The following is a 26,188-nucleotide window of genomic DNA, read 5'->3' on the forward strand; positions in this document are numbered from 1 at the left end:
CAGCTACTCGGGGGCAAGTGGCAGCTTTTTTCTTCCTTGGAATGGTATCAGTCAGATTATGCAGTTGATGGTTACCAATTGTAGAATGTCTTCAAGATTCATAGCTCCCTGGCTTGTTCCTGAGATATAATGACATCAATTCATGAATTTGAAGAGCAGCTGCCAATATTCTGCTACCCAGGCCATATTCATTCATTTCCAGATAACTGCTGTATGTAAGTAAATAAATCTTTAAAGATTATCATAATCTAGCAAAAGCTACCATTTTCTTTCATCACATTTTTAGTATAATAGAAAATAATTGACATCCATTTTACATCAGCAGTGAGCCTACTTTTACTGGCAAACTTCCCTCAAAGTGTGCCATTTTCAGGCACAAGCCTGCAAGACTAACAAGTACCCAGAATATCTGCTGGCTGCTTTCTCCCCAGGTCACTTGCTTTTCAGAGCAATTTTAACAACGTTCAGCCTCAGCAGATCTGTGGCATCTGTGATCTGTGGAATGCTAGAAAGGCTGTTGGTGCTACATAAGCTTTGTCCACAAAAGTCTTTTTGAGGTTTCATCACATATCAGGTAATACAGAAGTATTAACAGTCATAATCAAATCAACATTTGCATTCCTCAGAGTTGACTGTGTTTCAACTACCGTACAATCCATATAAGAGAGGAAGTCTGGTGCTTCGATCCATTTCCCACTAGTTTTGAAGCAAACAGAGCTTCATTTTTTAACTGTATTTCTCTAAAAGTAGCAAGCATTCAGCTGTTTTAATGGGCCTAACATTTAAGTCCCAGATCTAAAAAAATAAAGCATGCATATTTCATGGCCAAGGCTGGACACTGAGTTGAGTCTAACATCAACTTTTATTACTGAGGATGCTATTAAGTGGCCTATATTACTTGAAAATACCTTTTTCAGGCACAACTCAAATGAATTATTTTTCCTCCGTCTCTCTACCCAAATTGTACAATGTACATTGTTCACTTTCACACCGTACAGAGTATGAAATCAACATGAGTCTTCCTTTAAAACTATTTACATGCTATACATACGTAAAAGCATTCCTCCAGGAACTCCTCTTTTTGGCTCTGAACTCTTTCTGCTGGGGATACACATCAGTTGTTCATTCAGCAGTACACACACAAACTTCCCCTTAATTAACAGTGGCACAAACGTATATCAAGAAAAACTCCACGCTGATAGTTTGCCCACGTCACTTGGCAACGTCCCTTTAATATTAATACACAGAGAAGTAAATTCTTTTTCATAAAGTTGTTCAAGTATGTGGAACATGTAAAATGCATAAGAATCAATATGGACATCATTAATGTTATATTTATTTATTTTCCAGCTTCATACAAACTGGATGTAGAAGCATAAACATAGTACATTTCTACCATTTTCAACAAAAATATAACCAATATGTACAATTATTGTATTAAAAATACAAAAGGGATACAGACTCCACCAATGTCTTTCTAAAAGACATACAGGTACAAGTAGTATCAAAAGTATGAGGAAATCACCAGTTAATTGTACATTCTGCACTTGACATCACAGAGCGAACTGAGATTAGCAGTCCTATGGTCTACAATTACTTTATGCTTATATAACATTTGTGCAACTTGTGATAGAGCTAGGATTTTGTATTTCTATATGCACATGAGGTCCATAGCCTTGAGAATAAAACTGGCAAATAATGCATATTACATGTAAAATTACAAATGCTTAATTGACAATGTGATATATAAGCAAATAGACAAAAGCTATGATTACAGGAGAGAGAATTAAATAAAGCACTGACATTTGCCTGATACAGTGAAAAAACACTGCATTTTGATCTTTAAAATTTGAAGTTATTTACGTTTATCTACTGATCAATATGATCAGCTGAGTTCAATGGAAAACAAAAAAAAATCCAAGACCAGCAGTTCCTCACATTTGAGTACTACTCGGATTGGCAGCCTTCACTTCTCTGGAGTCTGTGCAAAAACAACACAAAAATAGAGGGGAGGGTCATTTCAGTCGTTATAGGTTAATAGCAGCTGTGAGCAGGTGGTTGCTACACATTGGCCTTCTCTACACATGCAGTGTTCCACAAAGCCATTAACAGTTGTGACTATTTCTGCATTGCAAAGGCTGGCATATCTAAAAAGGTTATTCTTCTTTACTTAAAGGCTTGTTTATCCCCCTAATGCCAAGTCAATAGATGGAGGTTATTAAATCAATATTAACAGCTTTCAGAAGATGTGATATCCCAGCTTGCCTTCACTGCAATGTTATCCAGTTAATTTTTCTTGTAATATAACAACTACAGAGTAAAAAACAAAACAAAACAAAAAAAATAGAAATAATATATAACTTAAAGGTGAGGTTGCCGTCTGTCTCGTTAGAATGGGATACTTTGTTTTGAGCACGCCGTCCTGTATCCCACAAGGCACAGGTACGAGGCATGGTGTCCGCTGTTCCTTCATTGGAGAGCTGTAAGAGCATGGCTCTGCACTGATCCTAGCCCCAACGCCATCCCCACTAACGGGCACAAGTCTGGAAGCTTTCAGGGTGGGACACACTAAGAGAGAAGCTGGACAGTTGGGAATGGCTGCATCCTGCAGCTCTTCCCTTCTGCCCTGCTCAGCCACGTGGCAGGTAGATGCAATCTGGGGGAGCTGAGGCTGGCAACCCTACTTACAGGTAGGAAATAATACTGTAATTACTAGGCAGATGCAGTATTTGATCTCAGAACACAAATGTACAAAATTGTAACAAAGGCATTGTAAACAAGCAAATAAGCACTGCCTCCTTGAAGGATTTCAATGCATTCCACTCTTGGTAGGTTAAAGGCCAAATGTAAGTTGACAACTAGCTTATCTCATTATCCCAATGAGACTAAGTGCTAGGATCACGATTAAAATTGAAAAGGAAGATTAAAAAACCCTTCCAGGCATTGGGAAGTGCAGCCAGAGTTATCGTCCTGATGTGATGATCTTGGAATTTGGAATGATACTGTGTGATGTGGCAGACAGCGACAGTGGTAGCTTGGAGATTGCTGCACTGTGCATTTCAAGCAACACAGTTTGAAAAGTGCCAGGGCGATTTCTTCACAGTATTTCACATGCAAGGGGAGAAGGGACAGAAGGGGGGTTTGAGAGGGGTGGAGGAAGAAGCCCCATGCTGCTTTAAGGCAGGGAAGGAGGCAAACAGGTCCACCATCCTTTAACTATAGTTCCAAGGCTCCTATTCTAGGGATGTCTTCTTGTGCTCTCCTTTAAGGTGGTTCACTCTGGATCCAGAAAAGCCCCAAGTCTTACACAGCAGAGACTTGTTCATCTTCTGCAAACACAACAGGACAGGGGAAAATATTTAGTTCATGTAGATGAAGACTGCTACTAAATGAAACAACCTGTACTGTGTTCACGTGCTTTCTGTTCCTCTCTGTTAGGTATATTAAAAAGCAAAACAAAACAAAAAACAAAACAAAACAAACCTGACTATCCAAATATCTTTACATTTCAGATCTCATGAGAAGCACTTCTCTGAAATTTTATTCTCAAAGAAAATAAGACAATCACTATTGCTGATCTGGGTGCAGTATTCTCAGGTCCAGAATGTGACAGCTGTTCCTAAATATCTAATAGCTTCATAAAGCAGTTCTTACATTTTTCCTTGAATATATCTGCCACTATTTCCCAGGGAGCTATTTGAGTTAAGATTGCATAAAAATGACTGTGGCTTCCGTTGTCACTGGTAAAATACAACTAAAAGTCTCAAACTGCCACAGTAGTTCTTAAAGTTTGAGGTAATCCTATTAAAGGGATCTCATCTTTTTTGTCATGTTTGATTGCCGAGTTCATGCTGTACGCAGCACTTTAGTAACTGAGCAGTTAGTGAGGGAAGGAGAAAGTTAGCCTTTCTACCATTAGACAAAACAGAGCATCAAAGATTCAGATGCGTGACTTGAGCATTACTCTGCTTAAGCTGCAAGCATCTAGCTCTGAAGATGCAATCCAGCTATACTTACATTCTACCAAATAACACAAAGACTATGTGTGTATGGTCTTTATATTGCAATAGCTGAGCTAAAGTGTAAAGATTGGCAAGCAAGATAGCAAAATCACGTGAAGCAGTTGGTATGGAAGACCCAGCATCCACAATGTATGAGTTTCAGCTAGAACGCTGAGTGACAATCCATCTAAAACTGACCAATGATGCTCTTTGGCAGTAGGCATTTGTAGACTGAGATAAACATTTTGAGCTAGTGCCAAACACTGGATATTTCCAGGGCAGTCAGGGCTCTTTACCTGAAACGTAGGCACCTCAAAAGAAGTTACCTAAGCCAACTGCTTGGTTGTCAAAGATTCAAAGCAGACATACATTCCAAATTTTAAATGATGTTTTGCATGAACTGAATTGTTCTCCTTCCAAACAGTAAACAGACAGTAAGGTTTAAAAGATGGAAACTCAAATTATAGCAAGAATTTCTAGTGCAATAATCACTTGCATAATCTACTTTGTGACTGAAAACAATAAACACATTTGCATGCAGCACACTTAAAATTTAACAATAAGAAATTTACCATCTTCATCTGTGGGAAACCCTTGAGACTGATAGTGAGCAAGACGTGGATCTGACTCGTTTGGTTTATGCCACTGAGGTTTGTTCACAGGCCTGCTAGTTGAATGGCCATGTGACTGTTGCTGTTGAGCCGACGTCCCCTGGGTCTCACATGTCCGTGCCACCATTCTAGACCTCTGAAGTGCAACGTTGTAATCCGGAGGCTTTCTAGTTGGATGGGAAACACCTTCTGCAAACTCAGCAATAGGTATTCCTACATAACCAGGAGGAGTTGGAGGTGGTTCCCGATACCGACCTTCTTTTCGTGCTGCAAGAAAAAAAGATTGTTATGAAGTAATAAGACGAAAACTGCTGAAATCAAAATGAACAGTGAGAGTTAAATGTTGATCAACTCATGATCCAAGGAGGAAAAACCCTGAAGGATGAAAGTTAAATATTACTTAGTAGATAATGAGATACTGAAAAGTAAACCATACGAGAAAACTAAGAATATACAACATACCCGTGATACCGTTATTCTTCCAGTAATGAAGTACTAATGAAATTACTAAAATACATGAGGAATTACATGCTCTGACTTCGCAGCTGAAGTTACTCCACCAACTACACAGAATGAAACATTCACTGTTCAAAGAGACCAATGAAGTGGGAGATACAAGAGTTCACAAAAGTGGCAGCCATCATGAATATTGGCATCTCCCCAAATGCCATCCCAATCTTAATCTTGAAGTTTTGCCCCTAAAAGCTTACATCTTTTGTTCTTAGCAGCTTGCAGACAAGGAAATAAAATAAAACAAAACAAAATAAAATAAGAAAAAAAAAAGATTCTATAAACCTTACTAAGGCAAAGCTACAGTTCCAACAGATAAGAGTAATGGACCTCATTTTCATGCTTTTTGCTTGCATCACTGACCATTGCTCTTATGGTTTTAATTTCTGTAAAATTAAGTCTTGAAATCATTCCTGCAAGAACACTAATTGAATAAGAAGATTTTGAGCAGGAGAAGGAAAGACCACATACTTTGTGGATCTCATTGAGGTTTATCTGTTTACCTGAAGAAGAGTTAACTCTGGCCATAACCAGTGCACCCTTGCAGAGAGATTTGAGGGAAGAAAGAGTGATGAAGAGTTTTAAACATCTTCAGGAACAGGCCAGATGCACATTGGTTTCATGATTCTGTATTGTGGAATTTCATGTTTAAAGAAGTTAATTAAGACTCTGATCCCGAACAGTTTTTTTGTGAGTCTAACCCTTTTATGTGACTACTTACAATACAAAGGCAAACACAGCAGGAAAAAAAAGCCTGGCACAGCAAATTTACTCTTCCTGCTTTGTCATGCCCTGTATATTCTTGCACAAGTGATGAGGACAACAGCACCCTGCATTATGCGGTATGAAACTGACTGAAAGGGCAGTACCAGCTCACAATGGTTTTACTGGGCTGGTTGGCTTTTGCCTTGCAATTAGCAAACCAAATTGTCTCCTATGGAATCTAAATACTTTTCTTGAACAAACACATGCAATTGAGCAAAGCAACATGAAGAAATTTCTGAGAATTTTTATTCAAAGATTTCAGTAATTTTCATTTTAAGTAATTTTGACATAGAATAAACTCTGTTGAAAAACTCTATTAAACTATTGGAAGAGATCCATGATAAACAGAACTGTATTTTCAAGCACAGTTAATAGTACTGAATGCATGGAAGTTATACAGCTGCACTTTTTGGATCTTTGTCACATTCTCTGAAGTCTATCAGTGTATATAAATGCAGTGGCAAGCTCAGTCATGAGAGGCAAGTCTGGAAGCACACCTGTTGGTGGAAACCAAGTGCATCAAAGAGTAAAATTAGAGAATGGCACAAATCAGAACATCGAGTCCTGAACTGAGCAGCTTCCTCCCCTTTACAGTTCAAGGATTCAAAGATGCACCCAAGTTTTGCAGCAATAGGCCACTGGTAAGCAATATACTTAGGCAGAAAATGGAAAAGCATCTTATCGTAATGGTCTCAGCATGGCCCCTGTGTGACAGACTTTTTCAGCTGTGCCAAACCAAAATGGCTTTCAGATAGCCCTTCATAATAACTTGAGGAAAGCCACTCACAGCAAAGGGAAATGAAAGATGCAAAAAAAGTAGAGGAGTCTTGGAAGGCCCTATGACACCTGGGATGTGTAGAAGGAAAAATATGAGAAGTGTTAAAAACACTGCCAAAGCTACCTTTATGTTAATTTGTACATCATCTGATTATTACCTCACTGGATGATCGTAAATGTAATACAGCCCTAATTGCTTAGGAATCTCGTCAATTTCAGTAATCTAAAGAAATGCCTCAGCTGGTGTCTAAGCACAAACTGACTGCATTTTTAGAAGTAAGGAACATTTAAAAGTAAGGAATCAGACTAGTTACACAATGTAGAAAGGAAAACACTTCTTAAAAAAAAAAGTGCCTAAATATAGAGTACAAAGGCTTATTGTGAAAAGTTATTCAAATTTCAGAACAGACACCTATATACATCAGCTCCTCAAAACACTGCCCAGCAGTTGAGCTAGTTGTTTTTTTTTTAATGATGTATGGCAGGCTGTCTTGAAACACAAAGGAACTGCCAGAACTGAGAAGCAGCTGTAAGTGATAATTTCTCTAGCAGTAAAAACACAGTTACAAGGCAAAAACAGAGACTACAGAATGTTCCGTTCTTTAAAATCAAACCAGACAAAAGAAAAAGAGGTTTAGAACAATGTTAAGCACTGTAGGTAAGTGAATTAAAATAAAATTTAACTTACCAATAAGCCCCTTTGTAGTACTTGATGTTACTGGTATGTGAGCGGACATGGGAGCTGGCTTCACCTCCTCTGCTGGTATGGATGTTACGCAGCTGGTTTCAGCTTCAACAGAAACATCCTTCCCACCCCTTCGCTTTATGGTACCTGTGTCACCTTCTGAGTCCTCTCCCCAGTAGCCCGTTGAAGATGCCCAGCTTGCTCTGGACTGTGCTTGATCGAGGCCCTCCCTACCTTGACTTTGCCGGCTATACTTTGTGCCATGATCAGAGAACATCAGCTGGTCCACATGACTGCCTGAGGCCCACAGTCCTGCCCCATCGCCCGAATTATCAAAATGAGCATGTCCAAACGGTAGAGTCTCCCAGCTTCTCTGGTGCTGTATTGTTTGTATGTTGTCATGAGAACCACTTGAGCAAGAAGTCCAGCTACCACGGCCACTGTCAGCTGCATCGAGTGAAGCTCTGTCCCCTTGATCCTGTGATAGTTCTTCTGTACTAGGAGAAGACAGAACAGTAGCTCCAGCGTACAGGCCTCTGTTCTCCGACAGTGGTGCATAAGATCTAGATGCACATTGAAGAGAGGAACAAAAAAATCCAGCACTGAAAGCAGAGATCTTTTACAAAGCACATGAAAAGCTAGTAAATAAATAAAAAAGACAAGCACATCAAAAGTTTTGATGCAATTTATGTTGTACTTGCTTAAATGACTAATCTGATTTTGAGCACAGAACACTTTCCTTTAACAGAACCAATAAGAATAATCACTGGGCAACTCTCCTGATGAAACACATTAGTGGAGCCACCACAGAATGTAAAAACTTAACTTTGCAGCAGTCCTTTAAGACCAGCAAATGCCACTGTGATACACAGAATAAAAGGGAGCAGACTGACAGATAAATTCCTACCACTCTTCCAGACAAGCAATGCAAATAACTCAAAGTTAGAAACTGAGATTTATCAGGAAGTGACTGAAACTCAGATTTAGACCTCTGCTCATTCATAACTCAGAATGACAACTTATCAGTATTTATTTCTTGCAAAGGAAATTGACTTTGTTACTTTTGGAAAAACATACTACTTCCTAGAGCAAGTACGTTCTCTGTAGCCTTCCACTGGCTGATCAAGTCTGACACTACCACTTACATAGAAGCAGAGAAAACTGATCAAGTGTCAGCTTCATTTAGCAACTACCAGGGCTGCTGTGAGTTGTGGTTTCAGGGCAGCTTGTTATGCAGATTGAGACCTTTATCTTCCAAATATTTTATACATCTGATCAAAGAACTTGCATAGCCTGGGATTCCCAGAGCTGAAGCACACCACTTTCAGAACAGGCCTGTCATCCACAGACCCTACAGGACTATAAGCCTCAAAACCAGAGAACTAAAGCTTCCAAATAATAGCTCAGAAAAGCAATTGGTGACTAAATAGGAATCAGAGCTTCAAATAGACTGAGGCTCACTGACACAGATTCAGAGAACTACTTGCAGCACCTTTACAGAAGTTAATTATCTAGAAAATTACTTTGAAAGCCAACAGCCAAACATGAATTTTAGCTTCCAATTATTGTTGACTAGGAGAGAGATTTGGGGTAAAATATTTCTAAGCTAGATAAAACTGCAATTTTCTGTAAAAACAGACTGGAAAATTATTAGCTATTTCAGCTCTTACTGCCATTCCTGAATAACTGCATCAATAATTTGTCATCTAACTCAGTTAATTCCCCACCTAAGAAAATGGCTAGAACACTCTTTTCTGCTACAGAGAGGAGTCTATAGCAATAGTAAGTGCTCAGATAAGGTCTACTGGAAGAAAGGTCTTACTGACATAGACCTCAAAAAACATGTATGAGGACAAAACATTTTCTTGTAAGAAAACAGAACATGATCAGAAGACTCAGTAGTGAAACAGTGGAATTTAAGAGCAAAGGAGAAAAGGAAAATTTGAGAGAGAGATAATGGGACAGTTATATAAACAAACATGCATGCCACATACTGTAAGAAAGTATAATTTAAGAATAAAATTCCTACCCTAAGCTGTATTGATCTGGTTCAATCACAATCCTTCTATCAATTCTTCCCATGCCAAGATTAGTCTCCACAATGCTGACAGAATGCCGCTGTCTCCTCTCATCGTGCAGGGATGCTGGCATGGAGTCAAAAGAGGAATTGCTGACAATACTAGATCTGGATGAAATTTCACTGTGACCGGAGTCTGAAAAGTTATCCACTGTGCCACTGGGAGCCAAAGCATAACCTGCAAAGGGAACATCACTTCAATCAGATTCTTAGAGGACCACTCAGCTATTGCCAAGTTTTGCTGCTGCAACTGCAGTGAATCAAAAATATGATTACGTTTTACTTACAGAAGAAGCACTGGAAAAAAAGGAAAAGAAAGCATAGCTTTCTGTATGTCCTTTTTCTTGAACAGCAGTTTAAGATTGTAGGGAATGTGAAACACTCATTTAGACACCAGCCACCCACCTTCCTTCCCCTCTACTTTCCCCCCCAAATTATTTTCTAATGCATCGTATTTGTGTTCTTATAGCATGAAATCTCACTTTTCATGAAAAAAACAAAAAACAAAAAACAAAAAACAGCCTATTCATAAACTCAGAAAAGGTGCACTAGGCAAGATTAGTGTCACAAAGTAATCCAGAAGACCATTCATACAGTTTTTGTGTCCCGCAACACTACCCTTCAGAGGTGAACAACATATGCAATGTGAAGCACATATGTCTGGGCTCACTGTTTATGACATATCTCAGTGAATAAAAGGCCTGCGACGTTTTTTAATTAAATTTTAAAAAATATTCCAAGTTTTCAAGCTTTCTTTGTGGTTACTGTTACAGCAAAGCCTCCAACACACACACCACTTTGCCATTTTATTTTATTACAGGAACTCAACCTCAATATACGCTTTTAAAATTCATTTTAAATATAACCAAAATCTTTTAAAAACTAGCACCACCAAGGAAGTTCCAAAGTGCAATATCATTCCTCAAATCCATTATTATCCATTTTGGATAATTAATTAGTATGCTTCTATTAAAATGATTATTAGTTATTTGTATCCCAAATATCTTAAGCTTGCCTGTCATACATAGGTCATATCCCACCCAGCTGGGTTACAGAATAAACAATTCCTTTAATAGCTTAATGAGCTCAGTGAAGTTTAAAATCTTGTACAGCAATCTGCATGTACTGCCACTGGCAGGGGATGCTCTGATGGGAATACTTTTGTCAGAAGCAGCTGTAATGAGAGTGACCTAATGCACCACATCCTGTATCAGTTCAGGCTTCCTTGCCTACTGCTATCAAGCAGGGCCTTCAGCTGTCCCACTTGAGCACCACCTCCTGCTCCCTCGCTGACCATATGCGCCTGAAACAGGAGTAGTAATTTATTCTGAATGTACAGATTTTCTTTCAGGAACTTCCAAAGTCTATGACCTCCAGGAAACAGAAGGAGAAATGTTCTGTGTCTAGTACCTTTCCTTGGAGAACTCTGTGGTGAGGTGGGAGGGGAAGACAGATGTGAAGATGCGCTTGATACTGCGTCTTCAGATTGTTTCTTATGGCGGTCCAGACTTCCTTCTTCAGATAATGAAAGAATTTTCTTTAAAGCTTGTGGGGAGTTAATGCCTTTAAGTAAGAATGAATGTAGGCAGATGTAAAGTTTAATATAAACACATCTTCCTATTTCACAGTGCATCTATGGAGGGAACACCATATAGGAAAAAACACTTTTCTCATTAATTTATGAGTTTCTAACAGCACCTTAAATGAAGCAAAATTTTAATCCTACTGTTTGAAACATAGTGAAGTATTTCTGTAACTTAGTGAAACTGGTCTTTCATTTTTGCTACCTAAAATAAATATTTTGTTGCAGAAAATATAATCCAGAGGTGGTGATTTGTAATACTGCTCGTACAATATACAAATCAGGAATAAGCAAAGTAGTGGTTTCTGGCAAATGAACTGAAACAATGAGAACATACAATGCTCAGCTCTCAGTGAAGGTTTACATTGTGAGAAGTGAAACAGCTTTGTTTCTTTTCCAGACACAGAGCAGTCCCGAAGAGCAAAGGAAGCTGGACATATTAATAAGACTGGCTAACAAAATAAGGCCATCCTGCAGTTGCCAGTCTCCCTTTAGAGAATTATTTTGGCACTGGTTTATTTTGGGAAATCAAAGAACAACAGCATCTTTAAGATAATGTACGATGTAAAGATCTAGGGCATAAAGAATTGCTTTTCTGAGGCAACACTTATCTTTGCCTTTTTCCACCCGCTCCTGTCCTCAAAAAAATACATCCTGGCATACACTTAAAAGCAAAGATGGAGCTTCTCTGACAGTTCTGTAAATTTCTGTTTTGCGGTAGAGGATATTTTCAAGCCTTCTACAGACTTTTCCTTTGATCTGCTGGATCACAATGCCATCAATAATTTACAGCTCCTTCATCAACATAACCCAGTCGACTTTTCAGAAACTTTCCCACCGTGAGCAAAAGTACAATCTATGTAGCTTCAAAATCCTTTTAATATTATTTAATATTTAATAATATTAAATGTTAAAATTAAGAACTAGATGAAGATTGAATTGTTTCTTGCCCATTTTGCTGCTTTTAATTCTTCTCTAGCCATCTAAGCTGTGCACAAGTAAAACTAATAAAAAGCGAGGGAAGACTTCAGCTCTGAAGCAGATCTTAAGAATTCATATATGTTACCTACATGTATAGGAACATAGATTTGGAAGACAAATTGAAAGTAATTCTTATAGTCTTGATTCTTTAAGCGTGACATGCAGGCAGTAGCAGCAGCTTAACAGTAAAAAGCACTAGGGAACAGAATCCAGGCAGACAATTTTAAAATTGGAACTTCAGGCCCATGTTTGTAATGACTAGCACACCACTCCTGTAATTAGTCTAGCACACCTGAACTTCTCATTATATGTTCAGCTTTAAAAAGAGGACAAAAGAAAACAAAACACCAAAGTAAAAAAAACACTAGAACTCCTGAGGCACTTCAGGCCACTGAAAAACCCAATGATCACTAATCCCCTTGGAAAAGCAAAGGTGTTAGTGCAGATAGCCAGAAAAATTCAGTATCTCCACCTGCTACTAACAGGTAAATAATTACACTGATTAAACTGACAAAGATGCTTCCCTGGCAGATCTTTCTTCTCATTTCTGAAGAATTTTACATATGCACTGCATGAAACAGCATAATTTTCCTATCATACTACTACAAATTAATGTTTCCATCTGACTTGATTAAAGTGCTTCCATGACATGAGCAAAGAAACCCCAGAGTATTAAACAGAATGCTTCTCTGTTTGACTTACCAAATGGTGGAAGGTCTTTGACGGGCACTTTCTTGCGAGAGGGATAAAGTGATACAGCAGGGACCTGCAGTGCCTGATTTACTTTATGTTGCTGCTGCTGCTGCTGCACTTTCTGCTGAATTCCTGCCCGGGGAGCCACTGGTGATGTTTCAGATTTTCCAGATCTCTTGTCTCCTGTATTCTTTGGCACTTTGCAAGAAATGGGAAAAAGCAAAGAATGACTACCAGCCACAAATACAGTGGAATTCTAACCTGAGAAGTGCCAAGCCCTCCAATTAATAGTTAAAAAGTGATACAACACTGAAACCACAAATGCAGGAGTATACATCAGAGAAGAAGGGGAGATTTAATTTCATTTAGAATCTGTACATTCTTGAAGAACCTTTCCTCTTTCTCAAAATAAAATTCTCATAAATTGACTATTGTTATAGTTACCAAAATGTGACCAGAAGTATACTGAGTTCTGATAAGGACTGTAGTTGGTTTAGGGTGAATATAAAAAATGCACTACAATCTTGTATCCTAATATCATAGTTAGATTTTCATTTTTTGCTATTGTAAAAGAAGGACATAAGATACAGCACTCTCCAATTAAAGTGTGACAGATTTCCAGTTCTGCTTCCCCCACATGTCTCTGAAGTACCTGGCCATGATGGAATCCATTTTTAACAGATGAGGTTATCTGGGATGACCAGCCCTGTTCATACCAATAGCCTGAGAACATCAGAACTGTAGAGGAACTTTTGGTCTCTCTGGACCCTCCATACAGACAAATCAAGAGAACTCTTGTGCACTTCAGCATTACACCATCCAAAAAGCCTACATAAATTTCTATGCTGTTAACCTCTAAGATGACTCCCTTAAGCTTCAAAGATGTCCAGTTCTTGCCCACAATCAGTTATAAAATTTTCTGCCTCATTGTCTAGATGTTGTTCCCAAATACTTCCTTGCATTAGACAGAAATACATTTAACAGCCTCCTTACAACCCATAGCAAATGGCAGCACTCACATGTGCTGGTGGCTGGCTCACATTGTAGAGACAGAGTCTGGAGGCTTTCTTCATCCATTTCCAGATCCAAGTTTGAGAGATACTGCTTTACTTTCCGTGCCATCTGAGCATCTTCATACAGTTTTTTAGCATTAAGGAAGGAGCTGCGGCGGACCCGCTTTTTATGACCCCCTGCTTGTGCAACATCAAGCACAGCTGCATTCGTACTGCCCTGGCTGAGAGACCTGGAGTAAATGAAGGGGGAAAAGAAGGGGAAAGTATGAGTTAGTCCAACAGAGAATCACTTAACAAGCATGAAACATGCAAAAGATTGCATGAATGTCAGTCTATGGTCAAAGCTCACATGCCTCATTCCAGTAAGTCAAACAGCTATAACAGACAGAAGGATGAAGATCAGGAAAATCTTTTTACTTGGTTACAGGCACTACTTTAATTATAAAAATATTTTAACCTGTTCTGCTCCAACTAGGCAGTATCACTTCACACATCAAGAAAAGCATTCAAGCTAGCTCTCTCACATAAGCCAGCTATTGAGAAGACTGGGGCATTAGGAAAAGCTCATGCAATAAGGCGATGCTGACAGAAGCCTACAGCTGAAGTTTATATTTCAAGACATGTAACAGAAGGCATTTTTTAAAAGTATCTCGGGAGTTTTCAGTCTGACCATATACAGAATGTATAACCCAGCTTTAAGGAATAAAACTTAATTGTAACTTCCTAGGTTGAAAATAGCTTTTTCTTAAAAATGATTTGCTAGTTCATGCTGACATAAAAGTCATGCAGGCTTTAATGTACGTACATCTATATAAAAGCTATGCACTGTTCCTAAATTGATAAAAGTTACGGTTGAATTGTAGTGGGGAAAAAAGTTTAGCAGGTACTGGAGTTATAACATTTCTATTTGACTGTGATAATTGTTTATTGGCCCTAAGAAAGTTAACACCAAATTTTAGCTGTTGCTGACTTCCCACTTCGCAATTTCCATTTCACTTAAAGTCAATTTTTGGGCAACAGAAACTGGAGGTGGTGGCAATTACATACCACTGCTATTTACTTGAGTATTTTACAGCTTTTGTGTATTAACCTCAAAAGCACTCCTGATCTAAAACATATCATCAGTTAAAACAAAACAGGGTTAACAAAAGAAAGTATCAAAGCATCAGAAAATTAAAGATGGCAAGTAGGAAATAATGCAAATGGCAAGGGAAGAATGAATGGCTGTGTGCATTGTCTACAACCACTTACCCCAAACTCCTCCATTTCTTCTTCCTGCAAGTGAGAGCCAGGAAGAGTAAAGCATGGGTTTAAGAAGAGACAGAAAGATCACAAGCTCAGAAAGAAAAAGACCAGATCTAAGGACAAGCAGTTTCTAGAAGCCCACAAACACTAAAAAGATTCAGCTACACAGTCAGATATTACAAACTCCTCTAAGTTCAAATAAAGGAAAATAACATGCAATAAGCTGGTCTAACATGAAGGCAAAGACCATTCACTCTACATTTTTAAATTACTCTAGCTTACACCGTTTCAAATACAATCCCATTTGTATTAAATCAAAATGATCAAGCTCTCACACTGAGATATTTCAAGCAAACTAACACATCTCCCCCACCCTTCAACCCTTGAAATAAAATAATTAGCAACTAAGAAGTAATACAAACATCTGTGTGTGTGTGTGTGTGTGTGTGTGTGTGTGTGTGTGTGTGAAAAATCACAGAATTTAATGATTTCTCCAGTTTTAGAACTTCCTTTGATACATACAATACATGATTTCGGTTAATCATTAATAACAAAGAAGCCCTCATACTGCTCCAACGTATCAAAGGGACTCAGAAGAGTTAAACATCAGTCCTGAAAATCAGTAACAATTTCTGTTCATACAGAGCTCACTGAACAACTGCCCAGGACCTGCTGACAGGAAGAAAAATATATCCTTTACTCTCCCAGTACACAGAGAGGCAAGTGAAAAGCACCTCTTGCTGATACTTAGCCTTCTCCAAACTGGAAAAAGCTCTGCCTTCCACAACAAACTTACCTAGTTCTAAACATTAAAGCAGGATCCATGTTGACAGATGCCATGCGACCAACGTGGCGAATTTCCTTCGCAATCATTCTCAGCTTCTCAAAGTTGACTAAGCCCTCCACTTTGGAATCGTTTCCTAAAATTAATGATAATTAAAATCATCAGTGATTGGGTGCCAAAGTGCATTTTTCTTAGCTGGTAATTGATGAAGCACTTATGCTTTTACCTTCATGAAGGAATGTAAGGTCTTTTTTGATAACAGGAAACAAGGGAATAATAGGGGGCTGCAGATTTTGGCTGTTAAGGACATTACGGTATTTTGCCATATTCCTAGATGGATCAAATAAATCCTGTAGATCTTGGAACAGTTTTTCATACTTGCTTGGAAGCTTTTCCCAAGTAGTTCGGAGCCTTGCAACCGGTGCCAAATTCAGGCCACTTGAAACAGACAAAAAAGCGCAAGAAGTTAAAGAACAAAAGAAAAAAAAAAAGAAGAAAAAGCTGTGCTCAACTTTTAGGGTAAAATATCACAATATCGCATAACCAGAATAGCATGGCACAACACCAATAAAATCATAAGACTGAAAACTTCCTTTTTCCAGTGTGCACTGCAGAAAAATTATTAATAACATTACAAGTAGTTAAACATTTTAGAGAATATGTATTTATTCTTGCTACTTTGGAACAGCTTCTGAACTGGATAACGATGTTGTAAACATAGGAGTACCTCAGTGACAATAATTTCCAGGTTCCCAGGAGTGTCATCTACATAACATTTAGGTGATGACAGCACCAGGAGCAGCCTTCTGGCTGCAATAATCTGACTTCATTGTGCCTAGGTCAAATTTTGCTATGAAAGACTCCATATATTTGAGGCTATTCTAAAGCTGTAGAGCTGGTACAAAAAACAGTTTTCTCCCCCTTAACAATATCAATGAAGACAGTACCTTATGCAGTGGCTAGCATGTCTATAATTTCTAAGTCTTGAAAAATTTGGTATAGCAGCATTCCTAATAGTATTTCAGCAAACATTACAGTTTCAAGTTCAAATTACAGGAAAATACCTTCCTTATTGGATCACCAGGTGCCACTGTTAGCACTATGAATTTGTCTAATACATTTTTTTTTAAAACAGAGATAAGTAAGGCTTTTCTTTTTTCTTTTTACTCAAAATAGAATTTGACATTCAGTACCTAATTATAGCAAACATTGAGTTGAAATTCTTGCACTCTCTGCAGTGTAGTGCTATCTTAATGAAATGCTTGATGATTTTCATCCTTTTCAACTGGTTGGTTTCTCTTAGAATCTCCGAAGCTACCCAGAATGTTTCTTGATTTATCACTTCTTCAAACTTCTTTAGATTAGTGCAGCCTGTTTTTGATTTGAGTTTGAACAAGTCATCTATGTATTCTGTGGGTTCAATATTACGGAATAGTTCAAAGTTTCTCATGGAGAGCTGGGTAGCCACCTCAACAGTACTGAGCTGTAGTAGGGAAATTTGACTCTCTCTTAGTAACTCTTGAGCATCTTCATCTGAACAAAGAGTTTCCGTTTCCATGTTGTTCTTCAGGTAATACCTGTAAAAACAAAATTCCAGAATATACTTGATACAGTATACTCAAATACTAGTGAAAATTAATAACAAGCTGTAACCACAGAATAAACTGAATTTTAGTGGGCTTCGATATTAATTAGAAGTTACATAAGAAGTGATTTCTTGTAAAGAAACAGAATGGCAGTAATTAAATAATGCTTCTATTAACATGCTTAATAAACTAGCATAGTCAGCTTTAGTTTAGTCTATAATCTCACCTGCCACTTAGCTGTATCCTGTCAGCAAGCTTGGATAACTGATCAGGAAGCCTCCTTTGTTTGATTACACCCTCAGGTGTGACAGAGACTTCACACAGTGAATACGCCTCAGGAGTTGCAGTGAGAGCAAATTCCCTGATTGCCTGGATGACCACTTCTTTTGCTGTTGTGTCCTTACTGATCATGATGTAACGACTCTGCTGATCTGCCTTGAAAACCCTCAGAACTTGATCTGGTAAGTCTGAAAAAAAATTGCATGCAAGATGTACAATTCAGGAATGCAGGAAAAATACAAACAGCATAAGAACAAGCAACAATATCAGTCATACTGAATCAAACTCCTAATACTGTTTTCTCTTTATTTCAGACTGTTTCACTTCTTTTCCCATGGAACAGAAATGTTGTTTATTTTTTATTCTAGTAGTTTTGTTTTTAAATGAAAGACTGGTCTTGCAAACATTCAGAAAAAATACAGCTATCAAATGGGAAAGCTACAAAAATATGCTCATACAAAAACATCCCCATGTATGGACAGATGAGCTGATAGGATTTTAATAGGTGTTGAGTGCTGGTGAATTCCACTTAAGTCTGGGAGTAGCTAGAAATGCACATATAATAGCCAGCTGTATACACAAATAGACTGCTGTAGGGTTCATGCAACCAAGTACTTAACTACCAAAAAGACTATCTATGATAAATTTAACTCACTGTATCAAATGTGTAAATGATTGAAAATGTAATCACTAAAAAGTCATCACAGGGTGTGTAAGAGCTAAAACAGTCAAAGAAAGAAAGCTTTTCTAAGCATTTGGGTTTCAAAAATTATTGTTTCAAATGACTGGTGACAATTCCTGAAGTGAAGGTGTACAAGAAAGCTGTTTACAGGAAACCTGGAGAATTACCATCCTAACTCCAGTGATGCATTTGGCATTTCTACCACCTCACTAACAGTTTGAAATCCTGACCCATTAATCAACTGATGTTCAATTGTTGTAATTATATTATAAAAAGAAAACAAAGAACTAAAAAAACCTAACAAATATTTATCTTTTTATTTTTTAAAGCTTTTAAAATACACGATAAAGTACTTTCAATTTATTTAATTTAATTTCTTCTCTTTATTACAAATAACCTTTTCTAGTGTTGTACGGTATGATATCTGGTCATCTTTATCTGATTAGAATTAATGTCTTCCCCCTACTGTTCCATTTCTCCAAGATCATTTGGAAAGCATCAAGGTAAATCCTTCTGATATGAATGGGCATACATGCTACAAAGGCTGTTTAGACCTAAATGGAACTAAGCCCATAACTGTCAAGCTCACAGTAATATTTTTTGCATCTTGAGAAGCACTAACACTCGAGCACATTATGATTAAGTGATTACATTATTATTTACCCATAACACACATCAGTGTAGGCCAATTTTAAGCCATTCCCAAGTACTTGAATTAAATGTATGAATGCCTTTGATAACCAGCATGTCAATTTTGCTCATCATCACCAACTCATTATCGACCCATCTGTCTTCAGTAATTAGTTGAAAAGGGACACAGAGCAGGGCCTGAAGACATTTAAACATATTTTGACATCATACGGAAGGGAGATGACAAAGACACAAACATTCAGAGGAATTACTAAGAATCAGAATGCTCTCTAGATCCTGTTGTGTCTTGGTGTCACAGAAATCTTTGAGGGATGAGTGTCCCTCAAAGAACTGCTACAAAAATGGGAAGATGTTGTACACAATTGTGGGAACTCACTCAATACTCAAAAGAAGCAGGCATTTTGTGCAAGGAGAAAACCTGCTCTGCTACATCAGTTAAGTTAATATGAATTATTTATATGTGCCTATCTATCAGAGCTGGTAGCAAAGCACTAAGCAGCCTACAATGAAGTCTACTAACATTCAAAATGATTACAAACGCAGCGGAATTAACATGTAATTCAGCACATTTTTAAGTAAAACATCTTGAAAAGAATCATAATTATTCTCTTCACTTCGTTTTATAGAGGAAACTGGAGCGGCAGACAAAAGAAAGCAATGCTTTACGATAGCAGTCTAGTCCCACAGAAAACTTGTGAGGAAACAGTATCAGTGACTGATAGGTCATCATTGCTATATCATTTTGGATCCAATCAAAGAAAGACAGCACAAGATAAGAGAAATCAAGGAACTGACTATATGCATGTTTAAAAATAAACCTTTACATATATTTATTTGAAAATATCTGTCTGAATGAGAAGAAAAGCTAAAAAGACTCCTGGCAGTGAAGAAAAAAAAAGGAATTACATCCTCATTTCCTTCTCAAAGACTACTCTTTCAAAAAGAGTTGCTATATTTTTTGCCCTGAGAGATACCTCTCAAAGCCTCAAAGGATAGCCACACTACTACTACTCGCTTTCTTCTCTGACGCATTCAGTTTCTTGCAAGCTGCCTCCAACTCTGTCTTTAATTTAGCCTAAGGTAATATAAGAAATTAAAATTGTAGGCTTTAATTGTTTTCCTGTCTTGAAGGGTACAGTGGCATAACTCAACTCTTATCTCCAGCGCAACCATCTCTAAAGTCCTTAAGGTACGTGCTTTAGGTTTCAGACCTCCCATCTCACTAAAGAAAAAGGTAGAGCTGCAGAGTAATTCGAAGATTTCAATAGGTCGTCATTTGAAAAAGTTTTAAACAAAAATAAATAAATAAGATGAAATGGGATTTGCTCGAGGTTTGAGACAGCACTCCCCACAGTTCTGGAAGAAAGCCATTCGCTGTACTTGGCACATGCTGGAAACTGCCTAGACTAGCAAAGTAGCAAGCTGGAGAACGGATTTTACACACATCTACATAACATTTATAACCATAGCACTGATTAAAGAGTGATAGGCTCTTATTTGACATTCAAGCAAAGTCCTTTTAGGTATGGTCTGAAATCCCTTGGACTTAAGAGGGCACTCCATTTTTGGTTCTGTTTTTGAGAAAAACTCTAATCATTAAACTGAAAGAACCCAGTATCCACACAGCTACCACCAGCATATCATCCTCCAGAAGATACATTTTAACAATAAAGAATCATATACCTAATACAGAGAAAGATTCACTTTAAGAACTTTTTCTGAAACCAGATAAGAGCCCAAATCCCAACTCTCCAGGAGTTCCAGCTGAGCCCTTCTCATATGATAAGGCTCTCAAGGTTGTCATATTCTTTCCCTTTCTCACCCTCTCTTCCCCTTCATAGCGTGTACCTCTGTACTAAATATGTGTTGGCTTGATAATTTTGTTTGATGGGGGATTTTAAAATTATTACTCAGAATGGATTTCAAATCACTATATACAAAGCATTCAGAACTCAGCTGTAGACTCTTCCGAGGGGCAGGACGATTAACAGGCAACTCAGAAACTCTGTGCCTTACAAGATTATATAATACGTCTGTTCAGAAAAAGACCAAAATACACAGTGCGTCCAAGTCCAATGCCCTTCTGCTTTATTGTAAGCTTATGATCTCCCATGCTGTTTGAAAATACTGCAGTCCTATATAGACTGATCTATCATAGCAGATTATGAAGCACCATGCAACAGTTTTCACTAGCCAGGAGTGTTCAGTCAGGAAGAGGTGCTCTGTATACAACATACTTCAAAAACATTCACCTATACACAAGTGGGCAAAGTGGAGGAATGTAATAAGCATTCATAAATGGTTGATGAGGATGACAGTGTATAATTAATAAAAACCTCGCATGTACTTCAGACTCCAAAGTCCAGAAAAAAAATAATACATTTTTTAAAAATAAAAGAAACAAAATTATAAGGAGGAGAACAAAAAAGGATCCTTACCTGGAGTTGTATTGAAGTCCAAGATGCGGTGATGAGACTGTAGTAGATCCGGATTACTGGATGACAGGGTTCCGCTGACAGGTAAAGCAGGAGGAATGTGCTTTGATTGCCTCAGTCCTACAATGCTGTCATCCTGAGATTGGCCAATTCCAATGTCACTGCATCCAGAAAGAAATATGTGTTCAGTGCTTGGACTATAGCAGAGGGAAGCAAAGATTTCTGTAATATGACATTTTCCAGACTCTCAGGAATTACTATTTGTGAATCAATATTCTCCAGAAGACATTGATTGCTACCTAGCTTTGCCAACAGCACCCAAATGTCCACTCACCTTGATCAGATCAGCCTTTTGATGCTGACAGAAGATTCCTAATTCTCACCACTCAGCTCCGAGGAGCTGCTATTCTTGCCTTTCTTTAATGATTTTTTTTTCAGAGGCCAAAATCTTTACTGAAAAGGTGGTACATGTATCACTATTCTTGCATCACCCCAACTTTGACTAGTGCTGTTGTCCCCTCAATGTCAACTGAACATCCCCTCACAACAACTGAATTTCACAGATCTTTCACCCCGAGACAGATAGGATTTGCAACTGTACTTTGGGAGTTACTACAGCTATATAGTATAGTACGATCTATTCACAGATAGATAGCAGGGGATTGTTGAGCACAACCTTTTAGCCCTTCTACCCTGTATCACCCTCTCCGAGTTCCTCTTCACTGAACATAACTGAAATAATGCCAGCTGACTTGAAAGGCTATGGTATGTGTCCACAGTTGGGTGCTACCAGTATCCTCTCCAAAGTGTCTAACTGCAAAGAAAATATTCTGTGATAAAGGTGAAAGACTTAGTCTATTACATTGTGAAATGCTGGGTCCCAAAGGTCAGTAGTGTTAGATGGATCAGGGACAGAATTATTATCATACTACAGTAGGTGCTATCTGCTTATTGCATGTCGAGTTGAGAAGCTAGGCATAGAACTTTTCTAAAAATATATATCTGCACATCCTTAATAAAATACTATATGTGTAAAATGTTGAAATGCAGATGCTATAGAGATTGAAAATGATTTAAAACTCAACCACTTTAGGAAAAGACTTCTAAAAAGACTAACACATCTAAATCTGTATCTACACTTGTAAATAAAGCAGAAACCAGACCTTCAATTTCATTACAAAATGACACTACACAATATCAAGCTACTAAATTAGATGACAGAACACAAATGGCATTTGTACCCTAAACTGGGGGCACTTTGGTTTTTGTCTAGTATTCTATCCACCCTCAGAAAGCCCATACAGAAGTAATTAAGGGCCTGATAATTATCCCTGTAAAGCTGTTACAGCATAAGCATCCTTTTGTGTTCACAGGAGGATCACTTTGCCCAGTATGCACTTGTACCACTTCTTTAAGTGCTGTGAAGTGGAAAGCATTCTGGGGAGCAATGACAATTATCCACATGTGAAAAACACAGACACAGTTACCGCTTTGTAGAAGACAATGCTACTTGAAAGTGTCTGTGTATGTTTTTTGTTATTTTGAGGTGAGTTTTTGTTTTTTTATTTAAAAAGCAAGGCAGCACCACATTACAAAAATATTTCATGAAGTGTCATGAGGTTCAAGAGAGAAAAATACTCAAAACCGAAACAGAGTTGCTGGATTCCCTCATCCATAAGATAGCTGAATCTGAACATCTGTATTTCTGTACTTCCACATAAAGCGTGAAATGCTGTGACAAGCAGTGTTCAATACAGCAGTACCCATACAGCTAGCCACAAATAAACTTCACTACCATGAAAAAGCATTCCCAGTAACTGAAGCTTGGTCTTTCAAGTAGGAGCTACTCTCTACATACAAAAAAGCACACAAGCAAACAAACAGAACAAACAAAATGCTTTCTGGCAATTACAGAAACTATGCAGTACAGTACATTGAAGTGCTAACATTAGTTTTTCTCTAAATTAAGTCAAAGGAAGACAATATGCCCCCCTCCCCTCTTACACTAAGTAGATTCAGTTACATCACATATTCATTTCTGGGTCTGTCACTATTATATAATCTTTTCATATTTTACTGCACCAATCCTGTGCGTCATAACCGAAGCAGCTTCACTGAAGTGGATCAACTGACAAACATCAGGCTTTTAAAAAATTAAGAGGAATGTTCCTAAACTACTTCTAGCTTCCCCCTGTTCATATACTAAACTGGAAAGAAGTAACTCAGTTTGCTCTATTTTTAAAACACAGAACACTCCCTTAATTCTGATTTCAAGTTACATAAACAAGAAATGAACCCCAGAAATTTCAGCTATAAATAGCAGCACTAGAGGACTCCCAGGTTCCATGACGATCAACTGCTCTCATCACTAGGCAATATATTTTATTTTCTGGCTAAAAGGAAATTGTGCTTTTAAAGGAAAGTATTTATGTTATTTTCTATAATGCTTGCTGTGAAGAGACAGCATTATCTGATAAATGACTTCCCTGCTGAATGACAAATGTGGTAGAACAGGTAGTGGAATGGCAGAAGTGTCCAAATGCCTCTTGCTTCAGTATAGCACGCTGAGCATCCCATTGAAGGGCTGAAAACAGAGAATAGAGAGGGGGGCTTTCTCCTAATCTGAGGTGCTGCACCATGGACCAGGCAGAGCTTTGTAAAAGCTGGAAGGGTGATGGTACTTAGTTCTTATTTGAAGCAAAACCACTCCAGGATGAGAAGTGGTGTCAAGTGCTGCAACCAAGGAGCTTGAGTAGTGCCTATGAGAAGGAGATTTTGTAGTAGCCCCAGAGGAAAAGGCACTATTTGCTCAATTTGGGAAGTTACTCAATGTTATCAGAACAATTTGTCTTTGATACTGGCTTAATGTCTCACAAAACTGATAAGTTACTTCAGTCTAGTTAATACTGGTTTAATTTGGCTACACTCTATAGACACCGAAATCACACAGTGTGTTCACTTTCAAGACAATGTAGATACCTTCACCTCATAAGCTGGCTAACTGACTCATGAAGTCTTTAAATACCTACTCTAAAATAAGTAAATCAGCTTATTCATCAACTCTTCACTGTTGCTTTTAAAAACTCACAAGAATAAAGTCCCCTCATATATGCAACACCATTGGTAATTAGAAAGAACAAGATAGAAGTTTCCACAGAACATGAAGAAAAAAGCAGAAACAAGCAAATCTACAGCTGCACATCTATACGCAGAACTGTGCAGACAAACAGCAACAGGCAGGCAAAACATCAACGGGCTTTGCAGATAAGCTGCTATATATAACACATGAAGTAAAGCTAACAAAAGGAAAACAAAATAGGTCAAGTGTACTGTTGTTGGTTGGTTTTTTTTTGTCTCTTACCCAAAGATATCCCTGAACAGAAAACATGCACAAACAAAACAAAACAAAGTGAAAACCAACAAGAGAATTTTATGTCAAAGCTATGAATCATGAACAGTGCAAAAATCACATTGATAGTATGCTCGGCTCATCACAGGAACAAACATGTAAGACTGGTGAAACAAAACATTCTAAAGACAAACAATACATGAGGATTTACAGATTCTCCTCTACTGAAAACTATCCACATCAATTTTAGAAAAAAATCATTATTTGGATATAATCTTTTATATCTCTTTAATCCTTATATATAAGTAACATCCTATTTATCCCATTGCTAATAATTCAGAAGACTAGTCAGTTTTGAGCAGGAATACCTAGTATTAGTCATTAGCATGAAAAGAACCCAGATTTTCAGCAGAAGCATCTTCTTAAGGAATTTTGAAAAGATTTTTCTCAATAGCACGCAGAAAGGAAATACAGGAAAAAACATTTATTAGACATCAACTATCCTCTACAGTTCAGCTTTGCCATTTTCACATTCCTCCCATTGATGGCACTTGTCTAGGACAAGTTCTGGGTTCCCATAAAAACTATATAAAACTGTTTCCAACAATCTTCATCAGAACTCCATCCCTAAAATGTGTTTGCAGAAGAAAAGGTTTCACTTTCATCAAATAACCCAAGTCTTAATCTCAGTCTCCCCTTGATGGCAGCATACTTAAGTTCTTACAGACCACTGGACTGTGTACAGACAGAAATTCTTATTCCCATAAGTACTTTGCAAGCAAATCTGCTTTGCAGAGTTATAGTAAAATTAATTGCCTGGGGTGCTTCCAATTAACAGTCATCTTAAAAGAAATTAGTAAATAACAAAGTTTGTCGTTGCTGTACCTATTAAGAACTTAACATATTCACATTGACACCACAAACTGCATTGTTAGGAGTTTATGGAATTTGACTATTCCATCTAGTACTCCTCAGTATACTGAAGATATAGAAGTGTTTTGCAGTAAAAACTGAAAGTATCACAACAAAATATAAGTATCACAAGAAGTTATTAACATGTAACGCAAAGAAGAAATCCAAAAACTCACTTGTATGGTTTCTGAGGCAGAATGCTGATTCGAGTCTTGTCAAGTATCTTCTTTAACTTATTTCTTCCCCCAACTGTGTTGGCTTTACTTTTCTTATTTACTTTTTCTAATCCTATTACCTGTTCCACATCAACAGCCAGATCTGGGATGGAATAACGGCTCGCCTTTTTAATATCACCGATTTTAGGCAAGTGAGGAGCACCATTTCGTTTTTCCTCTGACAACCGTGTTAAAAGTTCTTTAAAAACTGTACAAGACAAAAGGCATGAAAGAAGAACAATAAACATAAAAGAAAACACTACACACCTGACCAGTTCACTCTTAAACTACAGCACCTTCTGTTAATTCAAATATTGACTGAATTTAGTGGTAAGACTAAATAATTTACAGCTTT

The 26,188-nt window shown here is 37.8% G+C and overlaps 1 protein-coding gene across 7 annotated transcripts in view; it reads right to left on the minus strand.

Annotated features, from left to right (window-relative positions):
- Positions 1-845: 845 nt before the first annotated feature.
- Positions 846-26,188, minus strand: part of RAPGEF2 (Rap guanine nucleotide exchange factor 2) — a 167,778-nt gene continuing 142,435 nt past the window's right edge. For 4 of the 7 annotated variants that reach the window (XM_072334202.1, XM_072334198.1, XM_072334204.1 and 1 more), the window contains 14 exons: positions 25,795-26,041; positions 21,361-21,518; positions 17,537-17,777; positions 16,918-17,301; positions 15,951-16,162; positions 15,737-15,860; positions 14,947-14,970; positions 13,702-13,925; positions 12,692-12,880; positions 10,837-10,989; positions 9,379-9,604; positions 7,353-7,912; positions 4,574-4,879; positions 846-3,329 (listed from right to left, as the gene is read on the minus strand). In XM_072334202.1, coding sequence (XP_072190303.1) covers positions 3,304-3,329; positions 4,574-4,879; positions 7,353-7,912; positions 9,379-9,604; positions 10,837-10,989; positions 12,692-12,880; positions 13,702-13,925; positions 14,947-14,970; positions 15,737-15,860; positions 15,951-16,162; positions 16,918-17,301; positions 17,537-17,777; positions 21,361-21,518; positions 25,795-26,041 — 3,074 coding nt within the window. In that variant the 3' untranslated portion in view covers positions 846-3,303. The remainder of the gene's footprint in view (positions 3,330-4,573; positions 4,880-7,352; positions 7,913-9,378; positions 9,605-10,836; positions 10,990-12,691; positions 12,881-13,701; positions 13,926-14,946; positions 14,971-15,736; positions 15,861-15,950; positions 16,163-16,917; positions 17,302-17,536; positions 17,778-21,360; positions 21,519-25,794; positions 26,042-26,188) is intronic. The other 3 variants (XM_072334201.1, XM_072334199.1, XM_072334200.1) reach the window with 3 other exon arrangements.

Source organism: Excalfactoria chinensis, chromosome 4, assembly GCF_039878825.1.
Source record: "Excalfactoria chinensis isolate bCotChi1 chromosome 4, bCotChi1.hap2, whole genome shotgun sequence".
Lineage (NCBI taxonomy): Eukaryota > Metazoa > Chordata > Aves > Galliformes > Phasianidae > Excalfactoria > Excalfactoria chinensis.